The sequence below is a fragment of the Oratosquilla oratoria genome, chromosome 22 (genome assembly GCF_046742065.1).
Source record: "Oratosquilla oratoria isolate Oo_2021 chromosome 22, ASM4674206v1, whole genome shotgun sequence".
Taxonomy (NCBI): Eukaryota; Metazoa; Arthropoda; class Malacostraca; order Stomatopoda; family Squillidae; genus Oratosquilla; species Oratosquilla oratoria.
Window position 1 is genome coordinate 59,725,681 of NC_134798.1, and position 15,000 is coordinate 59,740,680.

General features: G+C 43.4%; 1 protein-coding gene across 4 annotated transcripts in view; it reads right to left on the reverse strand.

Moving 5' to 3' along the window:
• The window catches only part of LOC143037633 (glutamate-gated chloride channel-like), a 186,830-nt gene that overhangs the window by 81,358 nt on the left and 90,472 nt on the right, over positions 1-15,000 (reverse strand). For all 4 annotated transcript variants that reach the window (XM_076206170.1, XM_076206169.1, XM_076206167.1 and 1 more), the window contains 2 exons: positions 7,058-7,127; positions 936-1,089 (listed from right to left, as the gene is read on the reverse strand). In XM_076206170.1, coding sequence (XP_076062285.1) covers positions 936-1,089; positions 7,058-7,127 — 224 coding nt within the window. The remainder of the gene's footprint in view (positions 1-935; positions 1,090-7,057; positions 7,128-15,000) is intronic.

Sequence of the window (15,000 nt, forward strand, 5' to 3'; positions counted from 1 at the left end):
AAAAGAGAGAGTGAAAGAGAGAGAGAACAAGAGAGAGAAAGAGAGAACAAGAGAGTGAAAGAGAGAGAACAAGAGAGAGAAAGAGAGAACAAGAGAGAGTGAAAGAGAGAGAACAAGAGAGAGTGAAAAAAAGAGAGAGAGAGAGAGAGAGAGGAGAAGCAGAGAGAGAGAGAGAGAGAGAGAGAGAGAGAGAGAGAGAGAGGAGAAGCAGAGAGAGAGGGAGAGAGAGAGAGAGGGAGGGAGAGAGAGAGAGAGAGAGAGAGAGAGAGAGAGAGAGAGAGAGAGAGAGAGAGAGAGAGGACGCGAGTGCGTCAAGGCTCCCGCCTCTCAATAAGAGATCAAGTGTAAACGAAAAGAAATAATTCAACAAATAAACTAGAAAATGGCCGTTCCCTCTCCCCCTCCCATTCTCCTCCTCTTTCTCTCTCTCTCCATCCCTCTCCCTCTTTCTCGCCCTCCGTACTCTCTCTCTTCTATTGTCCTTTCTTCATTTCTTCTCTCTCTGTTTTTACCTGTGTATATCTGTGCATGAGTATGTTTATGAACATATAAATACGTAAGTACAGATATATATATATATATAAATATATATATATATATATGTGTGTGTGTGTGTGTGTGTAATAATAATAATAATAATAATAATAATAATAATAATATACGGTTTATTGGGTATAGTAGCATTAATGCTGAAAATATGTATGTATGTATGTATGTATGTATGTATGTATGTTTGTGTGTGTGTATTTTTTCACTGACATTGACACTAACACAACACCATCGATATACCGTAGGACAAGGGACGATAAGGTCGCTTTTGGCGTGCTACCCTCCCCCCCCCCAAAAAAAAATATATATATATATACAAATAAATAAATAAATAAAAAATAAATAGATAAAATAGAGGCGTCGTTAGTACTGAATCTGAGACTCACCTGATGCTGTACAAAACGCCTCCGTCAGGAAAGATTCGGATGTAGACGTTGGGAAGAATGATCTTGTGAAAGTGGCCGTCCTTCTCGTTCTTGAAGAACAAATCGGGCATCCAGATCATGTCCGTGTCCGTCATGGTCAGGTACTGGATGCGTCCTGAAGAACAGAGAACAGAGAACAAACGGTGAGGTCTAGATAAAAAACACTGTAAAAAAAAAAAAAAAAAAAGGAAGAAAAATAAAAAAATTCACAAACTATAAGAAGTTTTACGACACACACACACACATTATATATATATATATATATATATATGTATATACATATTTATGTATATATATATATATAAATATATATTAATATATATATATATATATATATATATATATATGCACACACACAAAACTCACCATCCCCTTCCCACGAAGTGGTAAGTGAGAAACCCTTGTTAGGGCAAGAGATGTCAGTTGCGGCAAGCCACTGGGCTTTCTTAGGCCGATGTTTGGGTCACCTCCCCTAGTGGCCAGACCTATTGGGAACCAACGTGTGCGTGCATGTGTGCGTCCGTGCGCGCCTGTGTGTGTGTGTGTGTGTGTGTGTGTGTGTGTGTGTGTGTGTGTGTGTGTGGTGCTATTGTGCAACACACACAATTTGATTGTTCAGTAATATTCTTTACTATTTCGTACTAACTACCCCATTGGTACAAGAAACTTCTGAAAGTCACATCAAATAACACAATTTCATTTCACAGCCAGGGTCAATGAAAAATTCTTCGTAATTACCAGAAAATGTCACTGAACATTCAACAGTGTACTGCTACGAATACCATCGCAATTTTTCAATACTGGCAGGTTAATAGAAAGTACTGGTATTACACTGAACTGTCACACGAAACTGACCGAATCCGACAAAATGTACTTTCCTAAGCCAACATTCGATATCCTTTTACCAATAGACGTGAAATTGTGATATGGTTTAACGTCACAAACTCCCCCCCCCCTCTATCGGAAGGCTAGGACGATGCCCCTCACAGAGGACTTCGTAGCCTGGAATTTAAAGAACCATGCCATTGGTTCAAGTTCGCCGGTGGCAGGATTCGAACCGCCATCCCCTCGACCTTCGCCGCAAGTAACGACGCGTTAACCCGCTCAGCCACGAAATACATTCTTATAGTTCCTTTCTTACATCCGGACAACTGAAGCAAAGCACTCCCATGTAGGTGGCGAGGACTCTACGTCAGGAGGCACTGAGCGGCCCTTTGCGCTTCGAGGACTGTTGGAACAGGCCATGAATAGTCACTGTTAAGAATCGGAGAGGCGTGCGGGACTCGAACCCAGGACTAAGCAAATGCGAGACCAACACGATTCCGATGACCCCACCAGTGCACAACCCCATGTTAGCTAGACATACTGCAATTGCTCAGGGGGCACTGGTTGTTCCCCGGTGCTTGGGTCCTCCACTGCAGCGGTGTCTCCTGGCCCCTACCCGTCCAATTCGGGTGTAATCTTATCTCTGATATACCGATAAACATAATACGATAATTCCAAATTAGATGCCCGTCTCTGCCGCTGATAAATGCTCTTCAATTACCTCGAACCAAATAAACATACAAATAATTCCACATATTACTCTTAATGATTATTGGATACGTAATTGGGTCGTACAGTCGAACAAGCTCAATTTTCTCTATTTTCAACTCCGTCGCTTCGGCGTCGTGCCGGGAGGTTGAGCAAATCATTTGGCGCCGGATTCGGAAAACCCCGTAGAGTAGCAGACGACTGTACCCAATGTTTGAATCTACAGTGACGTCAACTAAGCTAAACGGAATCGCCTCCCGTCCAGCAAACTGGTATACATAGACAATATTCACACTATGAATACTGAACTCACTCGCTCTCTCTTCCTTCCTTTCCTCCCTCCCTCCCTCTCTCTCTCTCTCTCTCTCTCTCTCTCTCTCTCTCTCTCTCTCTCTCTCTCTCTCTCTCGACTCGCCTACAAGTTTCTTCCTCAATGTTTGTGAATTCAAGATTTCTGTTTGATATAAGATCTCTTTCTTTGAAGCGCGCGCACCCACACACACGCACACACACACACACACGCACACACACACACACTCACACACACACACACACACACACACACAAACACACACACACACACACGGGTCCATGACTTTTCGTCGCCGTCTTTTCGTCGCCGGACTTTTCGTCGCCGGACATTTCGTCGCCGCGACTTTTAGTCGCCGGACGTTTCGTCGCCGCGACATTTCGTCCCCGCGACTTTTCGTCGCCGGTCTTTTCGTCGCCGGACTTTTCGTCGCCCTAAGCATAAATTGTATGCAAAGATTGACAATATTTGAAATATAAAATAATTGAAATATAAAATTGGAAATATATGATTTAATGCCAAATTCGATATACTTCTTCTGATTGATCTTGATGTGATTCTTGGTAGTAGCGTCTGTCCAGTCACTTTTTTTCTAGTAATAATCACATAATCCTATTATTATTATTACATTGGTCACCTAATATTATTGATAGTGAAAATTCTTACGGAATTATAAGACTATCAATGATTAACTAGTTGTTAAATTTGTAATTTGTAATTCGTCGCCGGACTTTTCGTCGCCCCAAGCATAAATTGTATGCAAAGATTGACAATATTTGAAATATAAAATAATTGAAATATAAAATTGGAAATATATGATTTAATGCCAAATTCAATATACTTCTGATTGATCTTGATGTGATTACTGGTAGTAGCGTCTGTCCAGTCACTTTTTTTCTAGTAATAATCACATAATCCTATTATTTATTATTATTACATTGGTCGCTTGGGGCAACGAAAAGTCCGGCGACGAAAAGACCGGCGACGAAAAGTCGCGGGGACGAAATGTCGCGGCGACGAAACGTCCGGCGACGAAAAGTCGCGGCGACGAAACGTCCAGCGACGAAAAGTCGGCGACGAAAAGTCCGGCGACGAAAAGACGGCGACGAAAAGTCGTGCACCCCTCACACACACTCACACACACACATACATACACACACACACACACACAAACACGCACACACATACACATTCATACACACACATACGTACACACACACAAACACACGCACATACACACATATACGACCATCAACCAATATCCTTGCGCGGTATATGCCTGTTCAACCGCTCCGCGTACTTATTGCAAATTCTCCTTCGCGCGTGTGTTCAGCGTTCTCGAGTTCTCTCTCTCTCTCTGTGGGCAGGACCTGAACACCACTCCATTTCCGATGAACACCACTCCATTTCCACCGCAATTTCTATTCCCTCTCAGCATTTGGCGATCGCCTCTTCGCCTCAAAGAACGAAGGGCCTGTTCCTGGAATGCCTCGCTTCCAGACCTGCTCCATGTTCCAGATCATTTTTTGTTTTCCTTTTTTTTCGCGAAGTCTTGTGTACGCGAATGTAATCAGGAATTTTGTGATATGAAATCAATGCGAACCATACATATTTACCGAGAAGGGAATATGAATTACAATAAATGGGATTATGATATGTGGTGTTTGGTATCTTATCAGGGGGCAAAATTTCTTATTCTTTTATTTTCATTTATTTGTTTATTTAGTTATGATTTATTTATGTGTTTATTTATTCATCTAATTTATCTATTTATTCATTTATCTATTTTTGTGTACGTCACATGTGTGTGTAGCACAAAGGCAAATGAAATAGAGTCGAAATTCAAAGTGAGAGAGTTCTTAGCCCCAGCATGGAAACTGGATGCCAGCCCCTTGGGGCCGCACCTCTAAATGGAGGCGAGGATGTGGACAGGTTTTGGGGGAAGGGAGGCGGCAGGGAGATGATTCTCTCTGACGTCCTTCATGTTTTAGGCCTTCCGTATGTACCCGAGTTGTCGCCAGGAGACTTAAGTGTCTATTGTATCTGTCGCCAGGTGATTTAAGTGTCTATTGTATCTATCGCCAGGCAATTTAAGTGTCTATTGTATCTGTCGCCAGGAGTTTCGAGTGTCTATTGTATCTGTCGTCAGGAGACTTAAGTGTCTATTGCATCTATCGCCAAGCAATTTAATTGTCTATTGTATCTGTCGTCAGGAGACTTAAGTGTCTATTGTATCTATCGCCAGGCAATTTAAATGTCTATTGTATCTGTCGCCAGGAGACTTAAGTGTCTATTGTATCTGTCGCCAGGAGACTTAAGTGTCTCTTCTATCTGTCGCCAGGAGATTGAAGTGTCTATTGTATCTGTCGCCAAGCAATTTAAGTGTCTATTGTATCTGTCGTCAGGAGACTTAAGTGTCTATTGTATCTATCGCCAGGCAATTTAAATGTCTATTGTATCTGTCGCCAGGAGACTTAAGTGTCTATTGTATCTATCGCCAGGCAATTTAAATGTCTATTGTATCTGTCGCCAGGAGACTTAAGTGTCTATTGTATCTGTCGCCAGGAGAATTAAGTGTCTCTTCTATCTGTCGCCAGGAGATTGAAGTGTCTATTGTATCTGTCGCCAGGAGACTGAAGTGTCTATTGCATCTGTCGTCAGGAGACTTAAGTGTCTATTGTATCTATCGCCAGGCAATTTAAATGTCTATTGTATCTGTCGCCAGGAGACTTAAGTGTCTATTGTATCTATCGCCAGGCAATTTAAATGTCTATTGTATCTGTCGTCAGGAGACTTAAGTGTCTATTGTATCTATCGCCAGGCAATTTAAATGTCTATTGTATCTGTCGCCAGGAGACTTAAGTGTCTGTTGTATCTGTCGCCAGGAGACTTAAGTGTCTATTGTATCTGTCGCCAGGTGATTTAAGTGTCTATTGCATCTGTTACCAGGAGATTTAAATGTCTATTGCATCTATCGCCAGGAGTTTCGAGTGTCTACTTGCATCTGTGGCCAGGCAATTTAAGTGTCTATTGCATCTATCGCCAAGCAATTTAAGTGTCTATTGTATCTGTCGTCAGGAGACTTAAGTGTCTATTGTATCTATCGCCAGGCAATTTAAATGTCTATTGTATCTGTCGCCAGGAGACTTAAGTGTCTATTGTATCTGTCGCCAGGAGACTTAAGTGTCTCTTCTATCTGTCGCCAGGAGATTGAAGTGTCTATTGTATCTGTCGCCAAGCAATTTAAGTGTCTATTGTATCTGTCGTCAGGAGACTTAAGTGTCTATTGTATCTATCGCCAGGCAATTTAAATGTCTATTGTATCTGTCGTCAGGAGACTTAAGTGTCTATTGTATCTATCGCCAGGCAATTTAAATGTCTATTGTATCTGTCGCCAGGAGACTTAAGTGTCTATTGTATCTGTCGCCAGGAGACTTAAGTGTCTCTTCTATCTGTCGCCAGGAGATTGAAGTGTCTATTGTATCTGTCGCCAGGAGATTGAAGTGTCTATTGTATCTGTCGTCAGGAGACTTAAGTGTCTATTGCATCTATCGCCAAGCAATTTAAGTGTCTATTGTATCTGTCGCCAGAAGACTTAAGTGTCTATTGTATCTATCGCCAGGCAATTTAAATGTCTATTGTATCTGTCGTCAGGAGACTTAAGTGTCTATTGTATCTATCGCCAGGCAATTTAAATGTCTATTGTATCTGTCGCCAGGAGACTTAAGTGTCTATTGTATCTGTCGCCAGGAGACTTAAGTGTCTCTTCTATCTGTCGCCAGGAGATTGAAGTGTCTATTGTATCTGTCGCCAGGAGACTGAAGTGTCTATTGTATCTGTCGCCAGGAGTTTCGAGTGTCTATTGCATCTGTGGCCAGGCAATTTAAGTGTCTATTGCATCTATCACCAAGCAATTTAAGTGTCTGTTGTATCTGTCGTCAGGAGACTTAAGTGTCTATTGTATCTATCGCCAGGCAATTTAAATGTCTATTGTATCTGTCGCCAGGAGACTTAAGTGTCTATTGTATCTGTCGCCAGGAGACTTAAGTGTCTATTGTATCTGTCGCCAGGAGACTTAAGTGTCTCTTCTATCTGTCGCCAGGAGATTGAAGTGTCTATTGCATCTGTCGCCAGGAGACTTAAGTGTCTATTGTATCTGTCGCCAGGAGATTGAAGTGTCTATTGCATCTGTCGCCAGGAGACTTTGTTCGGTTGAGTTCGAGTCCGATTTTGTCCTTACCTCCCATGTCGTCGAACTCGAGTCGCTCGTCCATCCACTGTTCGCGGAAGGTGATCTGGATGCTGTATTCCTGCATGGGGGGAGGAGAATACATCATCAGAATACAATCAGGAATACCGTTTCCCTATTAGGGGGAGTGGGAAAGAATACATCATCAGAATACAATCAGGAATATCGTTTCCCTTATTAGGGGGAGTGGGGAAGAATACATCATCAGAATACAATCAGGAATATCGTTTCCCTTATTAGGGGGAGTGGGAAAGAATACATCATCAGAATACAATCAGGAATATCGTTTCCCTTATTAGGGGGAGTGGGAAAGAATACATCATCAGAATACAATCAGGAATATCGTTTCCCTTATTAGGGGGAGTGGGAAAGAATACATCATCAGAATACAATCAGGAATATCGTTTCCCTTATTAGGGGGAGTGGGAAAGAATACATCATCAGAATACAATCAGGAATATCGTTTCCCTTATTAGGGGGAGTGGGAAAGAATACATCATCAGAATACAATCAGGAATATCGTTTCACTTATTAGGGAGGGAAAGAATACATCATCAGAATACAATCAGGAATATCGTTTCCCTTATTAGGGGGAGTGGGAAAGAATACATCATCAGAATACAATCAGGAATATCGTTTCCCTTATTAGGGAGGGAAAGAATACATCATCAGAATACAATCAGGAATACAGTTTCCCCTGTTGGGTGAGAAAAGAATACATCAGAATACAATCAGGGATACCGTTTCCTCAGGGGGAAGAATACGTCATCTGAATGCAAAAGAATTAGGAATACTGTTTCTCTTTATTGGGGAGAAATGAGAATACATCGTCAGAATACAAAATAGATTCAGGAATACTATTTTCCATCATGGAGGGGGGGGGGTGCATCGTCAGAATACAAGATAATAGCAGGAATTATTCTATTTCCCAGTATTCATTATTCTAATCTGGATACTGTATTCCTATGAAAGAGAATACACTGTCGTAATACAAGACACATTCAGGAATATATTCTTCAAAATACACGATATAATCAGAAGAAGAATACACACAGAATACAGTCATGTGTATTCAGAATAATATTGATTCTATATTCTGATCTTCATAAATATATTTTGAGTGAATGAGACGAGGGGGGGGGTCGCCGTTTGGGGAAGTAGTGGGGGTAAACCAGGCTCAGCTCTCGGGGGGGGGGGAGGGGGGCGCTGAGGAGCTGTGTCTCTCTGCATTGCTTTTGAACCGAAACAGTGCGGCGGGGGCCAGGGTGACCCAGCCGAGGTGATGAGGTGGGAAGATGGGTTGAATGTCATTTGTTTATGGTGCGGGTATGAACTTTGATTCGGCTACCCCCATATAAGGTGGAAATGGGTGTTTTATTTATTTTATTTGCCAAATAAGAGACGGACGACGGGAGATTATCCTCTCCGATGTCCCTCTCTCTAATGTTCACATGATACTTTGGTTAAGTATTGGGAGGGCGAGCGTTAACAATCACCAAACTAAACTGGGTTAAAGTTAATCCGAGTTAATTCAATCGTGATTCCGCCAAATCTAGTAATCCCACACAGAAGCAATTTTCTATTCGAAAATCTGAGAAAGAAAACGGGATAACAGCGTCGGAAGGAAAACGGAAAAAGGTTCACACACACACATAAACACACACACACGTACCACAGCATTATCCATAGATCGGTCATATATGAGCTCTGAGTTCTCTTCCGGGAGGGAAATAGCTGTCGATCACGAGTCCAACACGTGGTCCAAGACCATGGTGAATCACACACCATGATAATAAATGGCCCAAAAAGAAAACGGGAACACGAATGAAATGGAAAAATGGGAAGACGATAAGGAAATCAGATGAAGGAAAGGTAACATAGAAAGGAAATAAACTATGAGGTATAGTGACCGCAATATGTAATAAGTTAAAAGAAAGGAAAGAAGAGACAGAAAATGAGAAATTTCGACGAAGAAAACTGGATATTAGCTGCACGAAGAGAAAAATGGGAAGTCAGTTAAAAGTAATCACCGGAACAAATAATAGAGAAGAAAATGGGAAGACAAATATTTTTTAATCGAGAAAACGGGAAGGCAGGAAAAAAAAGATATATTGAGATGATAAGAAAGACAAACCAGAACATAATGTCACAATAGAAAACGAACGAGAAAGAAAAGGAACACTTCCGTGACGAGAAAATGGACGAAGAAAACGGAATGAGGGGAAAAAGAGAGAACGTGGAGAAGGGCAAGACTATAAAGAAGCCGTAGGTGGGACGTTCGGTCATAAAGAAAACGGTGATAGAGGAAAGGGGGGAAAAAACGGGAAGCCGTTAAGAACCATTGGAGGAAGAATAAATAGAGAGAAGAAACGACGAGACACCACGGCGACTAAGGAAGATGCGGGGGGGGGGGAGGGGGAAGGGGGAGGGTTAAGAAGAAATTGTAAGAAATTATGACATTAGAGGAAGAGGAAAACCGCCACGACGAAAACGGAAAGACCGAAAGTGGTTTGTAAGACATGTTGTCACCGCCATCACTATCACCATCTCCATCACTATCACAACCTTCTCCATCACTATCTTCATCCCTATCACCACCCTTTCCATCACTATCACCATCTCCATCAATATCACCACCATTTCTATCAATATCACCATCATTATCACTATCTCCATCACTATCACCACCGTTTCCATCACTATCACCGTCTCATCATTATCACCACCATCTCCATCATTATCATCATCTCCATCACTACCCCCATTTCCATCACTGTAACCATCTCCATCACTATCATCACCATTTCCATCACTATCACCATCTCCATCATTATCACCATCTCCATCACTACCACCATTTCCATCACTATCACCACCATTTCCATCACTATCACCATCTCCATCACTATCATCACCATTTCCATCACTATCACCGCCATTTCCATCACTATCACCATCTCCATCACTATCACAATTTCCATCACTATTACCATCTCCATCACTATCACCACCGTTTCCATCACTATCATTATTTCATCACTATCACCACCGTCTCCATCATTATCATCATCTCCATCACTATCACCATTTCCATCACTATAACCATCTCCGTCACTATCATCACCATTCCCATCACTATCACCACCATCTTCATCATTATCACCATCTCCATCACTACCACCATTTCCATCACTATCACCATCATTTCCATCACTATCACCATCTCCATCACTATCACCGACTCCATCACTATTATCACCGTTTCCATCACTATCACCGCCATTTCCATCACCATCACCACCTCCATCACTACCACCATTTCCATCACTATTACAATCTCCATCATTATCACCATCTCCATCACTATCACCATCTCATCACTATCACCACCATCTCCATCATTATCAACATCTCCATCCCTACCACCATTTCCATCACTATAACCATCTCCATCACTATCACCACCATTTTCATCACTATTACCATCTCCATCACTACCACCATTTCCTTCACTACACCAACACCATTTCCATCACTATCACCATCTCCATCATTATCATCACCATTTCCATCACTATCAACGCCATTTCCATCACCATCTCCATCACTACCACAATTTCCATCATTATCACCACCATCTCCATAACTATCACCATCACTGTCATCACCATTTCCATCACTATCACCGCTATTTCCATCACTATCACCATCTCCATCACTACCACCATTTCCATCACTATTACCATCTCCATCATTATCACCATCTTCATCACTACCACCAACGTTTCCATCACTATCACCATCTCATCACTATCACCACCATCTCCATCATTATCATCGTCTCCATCCCTACCACCATTTCCATCACTATAACCATCTCCATCACTATCATCACCATTTCCATCACTATCACTATCTCATCGCTATCACCACCATCTCCATCATTATCACCATCTCCATCACTGCCACCATTTCCATCACTATCATCACCATTTCCATCACTATCAACGCCATTTCCATTACTATCACCATCTCCATCACTACCACCATTTCCATCACTATCACCATCTCCATCACTATCATCACCATTTCCATCACCATCATTTTCATCACTATCATCATCTCCATCACTATCACCACCATCTCCATCACTATCACAATTTCCATCACTATCACCACCATTTCCATCACTATCACCATCTCCATCACTATCATCACCATTTCCATCACCATCACCACCATTTCTATCACTATCACCACCATTTCAATCACTATCATCATTTCAATCACTATCACCACCATTCCCATCACTATCACCATCTCCATCACTTTCATCACCATCTCCATCACTATCACCACCATTTCCATCACTGTCACCACCGTTTCCATCACTATCACCATCTCCATCACTATCATCATCTCCATCACTATCACCATCTCCATCACTATCACCATCTCCATCACTACCACCATTTCCATCAATATAACCATCTCCATCACTATCACCACCATTTCCATCACTATAACCATCTCCATCACTATCATCGCCATTTCCATCACTATCACCGCCATTTCCATCACTATCACCATCTTCATCACTACCACCAATATAACCATCTACATCACTATCACCATTTCCATCAATATCACCATCTTCAGCATCTTCATCATTATCACCATCTCCACTATCTCCATCATTATCGCCATCACCATCACTATCACCAACCCCAACCACCCTCACCGCTAACAGAGCCTCTTTGAAAACAATGGCGAAATGCCCAAGATGTCTTTTTCATTAAGAGAAAATTCCACTCATTTCTAATAACATTTCCCCCCCCACACACACACAAATACACAACGCCGACAAACAATTTCTCCCCTTCCCCCCTCCCCCCCAAAAAAGAAATGAATTAATTGTAATTATCAACTCCACTCTGCCTGGGGGGGGGGGGAGTATATCAAAACTGTGGGGGGATTATGGGGAGTAAACCTAGGCTTGGGGGGGAGTATGGGGGGAAATATCTGGTCTCGGAGAAGTGGGGGAGGGGAGGGGTGTTAACCTTGGGGAGTAAATCTAGGCTTGAGGAGTATCGAGGAGTAAGTTTAAGTTGGGAGTGGGAGTGATTGTTTCCATGGTGGAGTAGGGTGAGGGAGTGACCAAGGAGAGAGAGGGAGAGAGATGACGAGAGAGAGAGAGAGAGAGAGAGAGAGAGAGAGAGAGAGAGAGAGAGAGAGAGAGAGAGAGAATGTGGGAAGAAGGTGGAGAAGAAGAGGGGAGGGGGGAAGATTGAAAGGTAAAAGAGTTGAACAGGAAGAGAGGAGGAAGAGAGGAGGAAGAAAAGAAGAATACAGGAGGAAAAGTGAAATAGAAAGAAAGGAAGAAAGGAGGAAGAAAAGAAGAATACAGGAGGAAAAGTGATATAGGAAGAAAAGAAGAGGAGGAAGAGAAGAGGAATGGAGGAAGAAAAGTGACATACGTAGAAAGGAAGGGAGGAGGAAGAGAGGAGGAAAAATGATATAGGAAGAGAGGAAGAGAGGAGAAAAAGTGACATACGAAGAAAGGAAGGGAGGAGGAAGAGAGGAGGAAAAAGGATATAGGAAGAGAGGAAGAGAGGAGGAAGAGCGGAGGAGGAGAAGAGGAATAGAGGAGGAAAAGTGACACATGAAGAAAGGAAGGGAGGAGGAAGAGAAGAGGAAGAGAATAGGAAGAGAGGAGGAAAAAATTATATAGGAAGAGAGGAAGAGAGGAGGAAAAGTGACGCACGAAGAAAGGGAGGAGGAAAAGAAGAGGAAGGGAGGAGGAAAAATTATATAGGAAGAAAGGAAGAGAGGAGGAAAAGTGACATACGAAGAAAGGAAGGGAGGAGGAAGAGAAGAGGAAGAGAGGAGGAAAAATGATATAAAAGAGAGGAAGAGAGGAGAAAAAGTGACACAGAAAATAAAGAGAGGAGAAAAGTAATGAGTGAGAGGGAAGAGAGAGAATAAAAAAGAGAAATAGAAGAATTTGAAGAAGTAGAAGGAGTAGGAACAGGAGAAGAAGAGAGGAAGAGAGAAGAAGAGAGAAGGAGAAGGACATAGAGGACGTGATTTATCGAGAGAAAGAGAAAGAGAGAAATGTATAAAGTTAGGGGGAGTAATCGAATTGAATTGAGCTGAAAAGAATCGAATGAGTGAGTGGCTGTGATTCTGTAACAGATAGACAGACAGACAGACAGAAAAAGAGAGACGGACAGACAGAAAAAGAGACAGACAGACAGACAGACAGACAGACAAGACAGACAGACTGACAGACAAGGCAGACAGACAGGACAGAGAAAGAGAAAGAGAGAGAGAGAGAGAGGGGGGGGCGAGGAGGAGAAGGAGAGGAGAGGTGGAGAGAGGAGAGGGGGAGAGAGGAGAGGGAGACAGATAGATAATGAGAGAGAGAAAGAGAGATAATGAGAGAGAGAGAGAGAGGGGGGGGCGGGGAGAAGGAGAGGAGAGAGAGAGAGAGAGAGAGGGGGGGCGGGGAGAAGGAGAGGAGAGAGAGAGAGAGAGAGAAAGAAAGGGGGGGAGAAGGAGAAGGAGAGGGGAGGGGGAGAGAGGAGAGAGAGATAGATAGATAATGAGAGAGAAAGAGAGAGAGAGAGATTGGGAGAGAAAGAGAGAAAGGGAAAGACAGAGAGAGAGAGAGAGATAGGAGAGAGAGAGAAAAGAACGAGAGAAAAAAGAACAGGGAAAAGAAGAGAGAGAGAGAGAGAGAGAGAGAGAGAGAGAGAGGTAGAGAAATATCGCAGAGAAGGCTACGGATAAAAACGTGGCGACCTGAGGGGGGGATGGAAATTGCACTGGGAAGAAGGAATGGTAAAAAGGGCTTCTAATCGTAGCCCTGCCTCAGGCAAAGAACCTCCCCCCCACCTCCCCCGTCCCTCACCTCCCCCTACCCCTCCCCCCCACCCCTCCGACTCCACCCCCGCCAGTTGGGCGACAACCGGTTCGAACCCAAAACAGAAGGGGGAGGGGAAGTGAGGACGACTTGGAAGAGGAGCAGGTCCCCCCCTCCCGGTTTCGGGGAGGGAGGTCAAACAAGGGTGGGAGCGGGTGGGGGGGAGGAAGAGGAAGAGGAATAGGAATGGGAGGAGGGAAAGGTTGAGGAACAGGAGGCGAGGAGAAAGGGTAGCGAGCATGAGAAAGACGAAAAAGAAGCGAAGGAAGAGGAGGAGGAAGAGGAGGAGGAGGAGGAGTAGAAGAAGGAGAAAGAGGAGAAGGAAGAGGAAAAGGAGGAGCAGGAGTAGCAGGAGGAGGGGGAAAAAGAGGAGGAGGAGGAGGAGGAGGATGAGGAGGAGAAGGAAGAGGTCAGAAAAAGAGGAGGAGGTAGGAGAAGGGCGAGGAGAGGCAGAGAAGAGAAGAGAAGGAAGAGACGATGAAAAAGAAGAGGAAGAGGAGATACGAGGAGCAGAGGATTAGGAGTTGGAAGAAGAGGAGGAGAGGAGGAGGAGAAGGAGGAGGAGGAGGAGGAGGAGACCGCGGAGGTGGAGGAAGCGGAGGAGGAGGAAGCGGAGGAGGAGGAGGAAGCGGAGGAGGAAGGAAGAAGCGGAAGAGGAAGTAGGAGGAGCAGAGGCTTAGGAGTAGTTGGAAGAGGAGGAGGAGGAGGAGGAGGAGGAGAAGGAGGAGGAGGAGAAACAGAAAATGCGGTGATGCGAAAGGAGAATAATGAGAAGAGAAATTTTGCGAAGAACTGAAACGAGGGGAAAAAAAAAAAAAAAAGGATTGGGGGATGAGACGAAAGCAACAAATGGAGGAAAAAGGATAAAGAAGAAGAAGAAAATTATGAGAAGAGCTGAGGAGGGAATGAAAAAAATAAAAACAAAGGGTGAGGAAAGAGGAGGAAGAGGTGAAGGTTTAGGGCGAGTACGAGAAGGAGAGGGGGAGGAGTAGGAGGAGGAAGAAGAGGG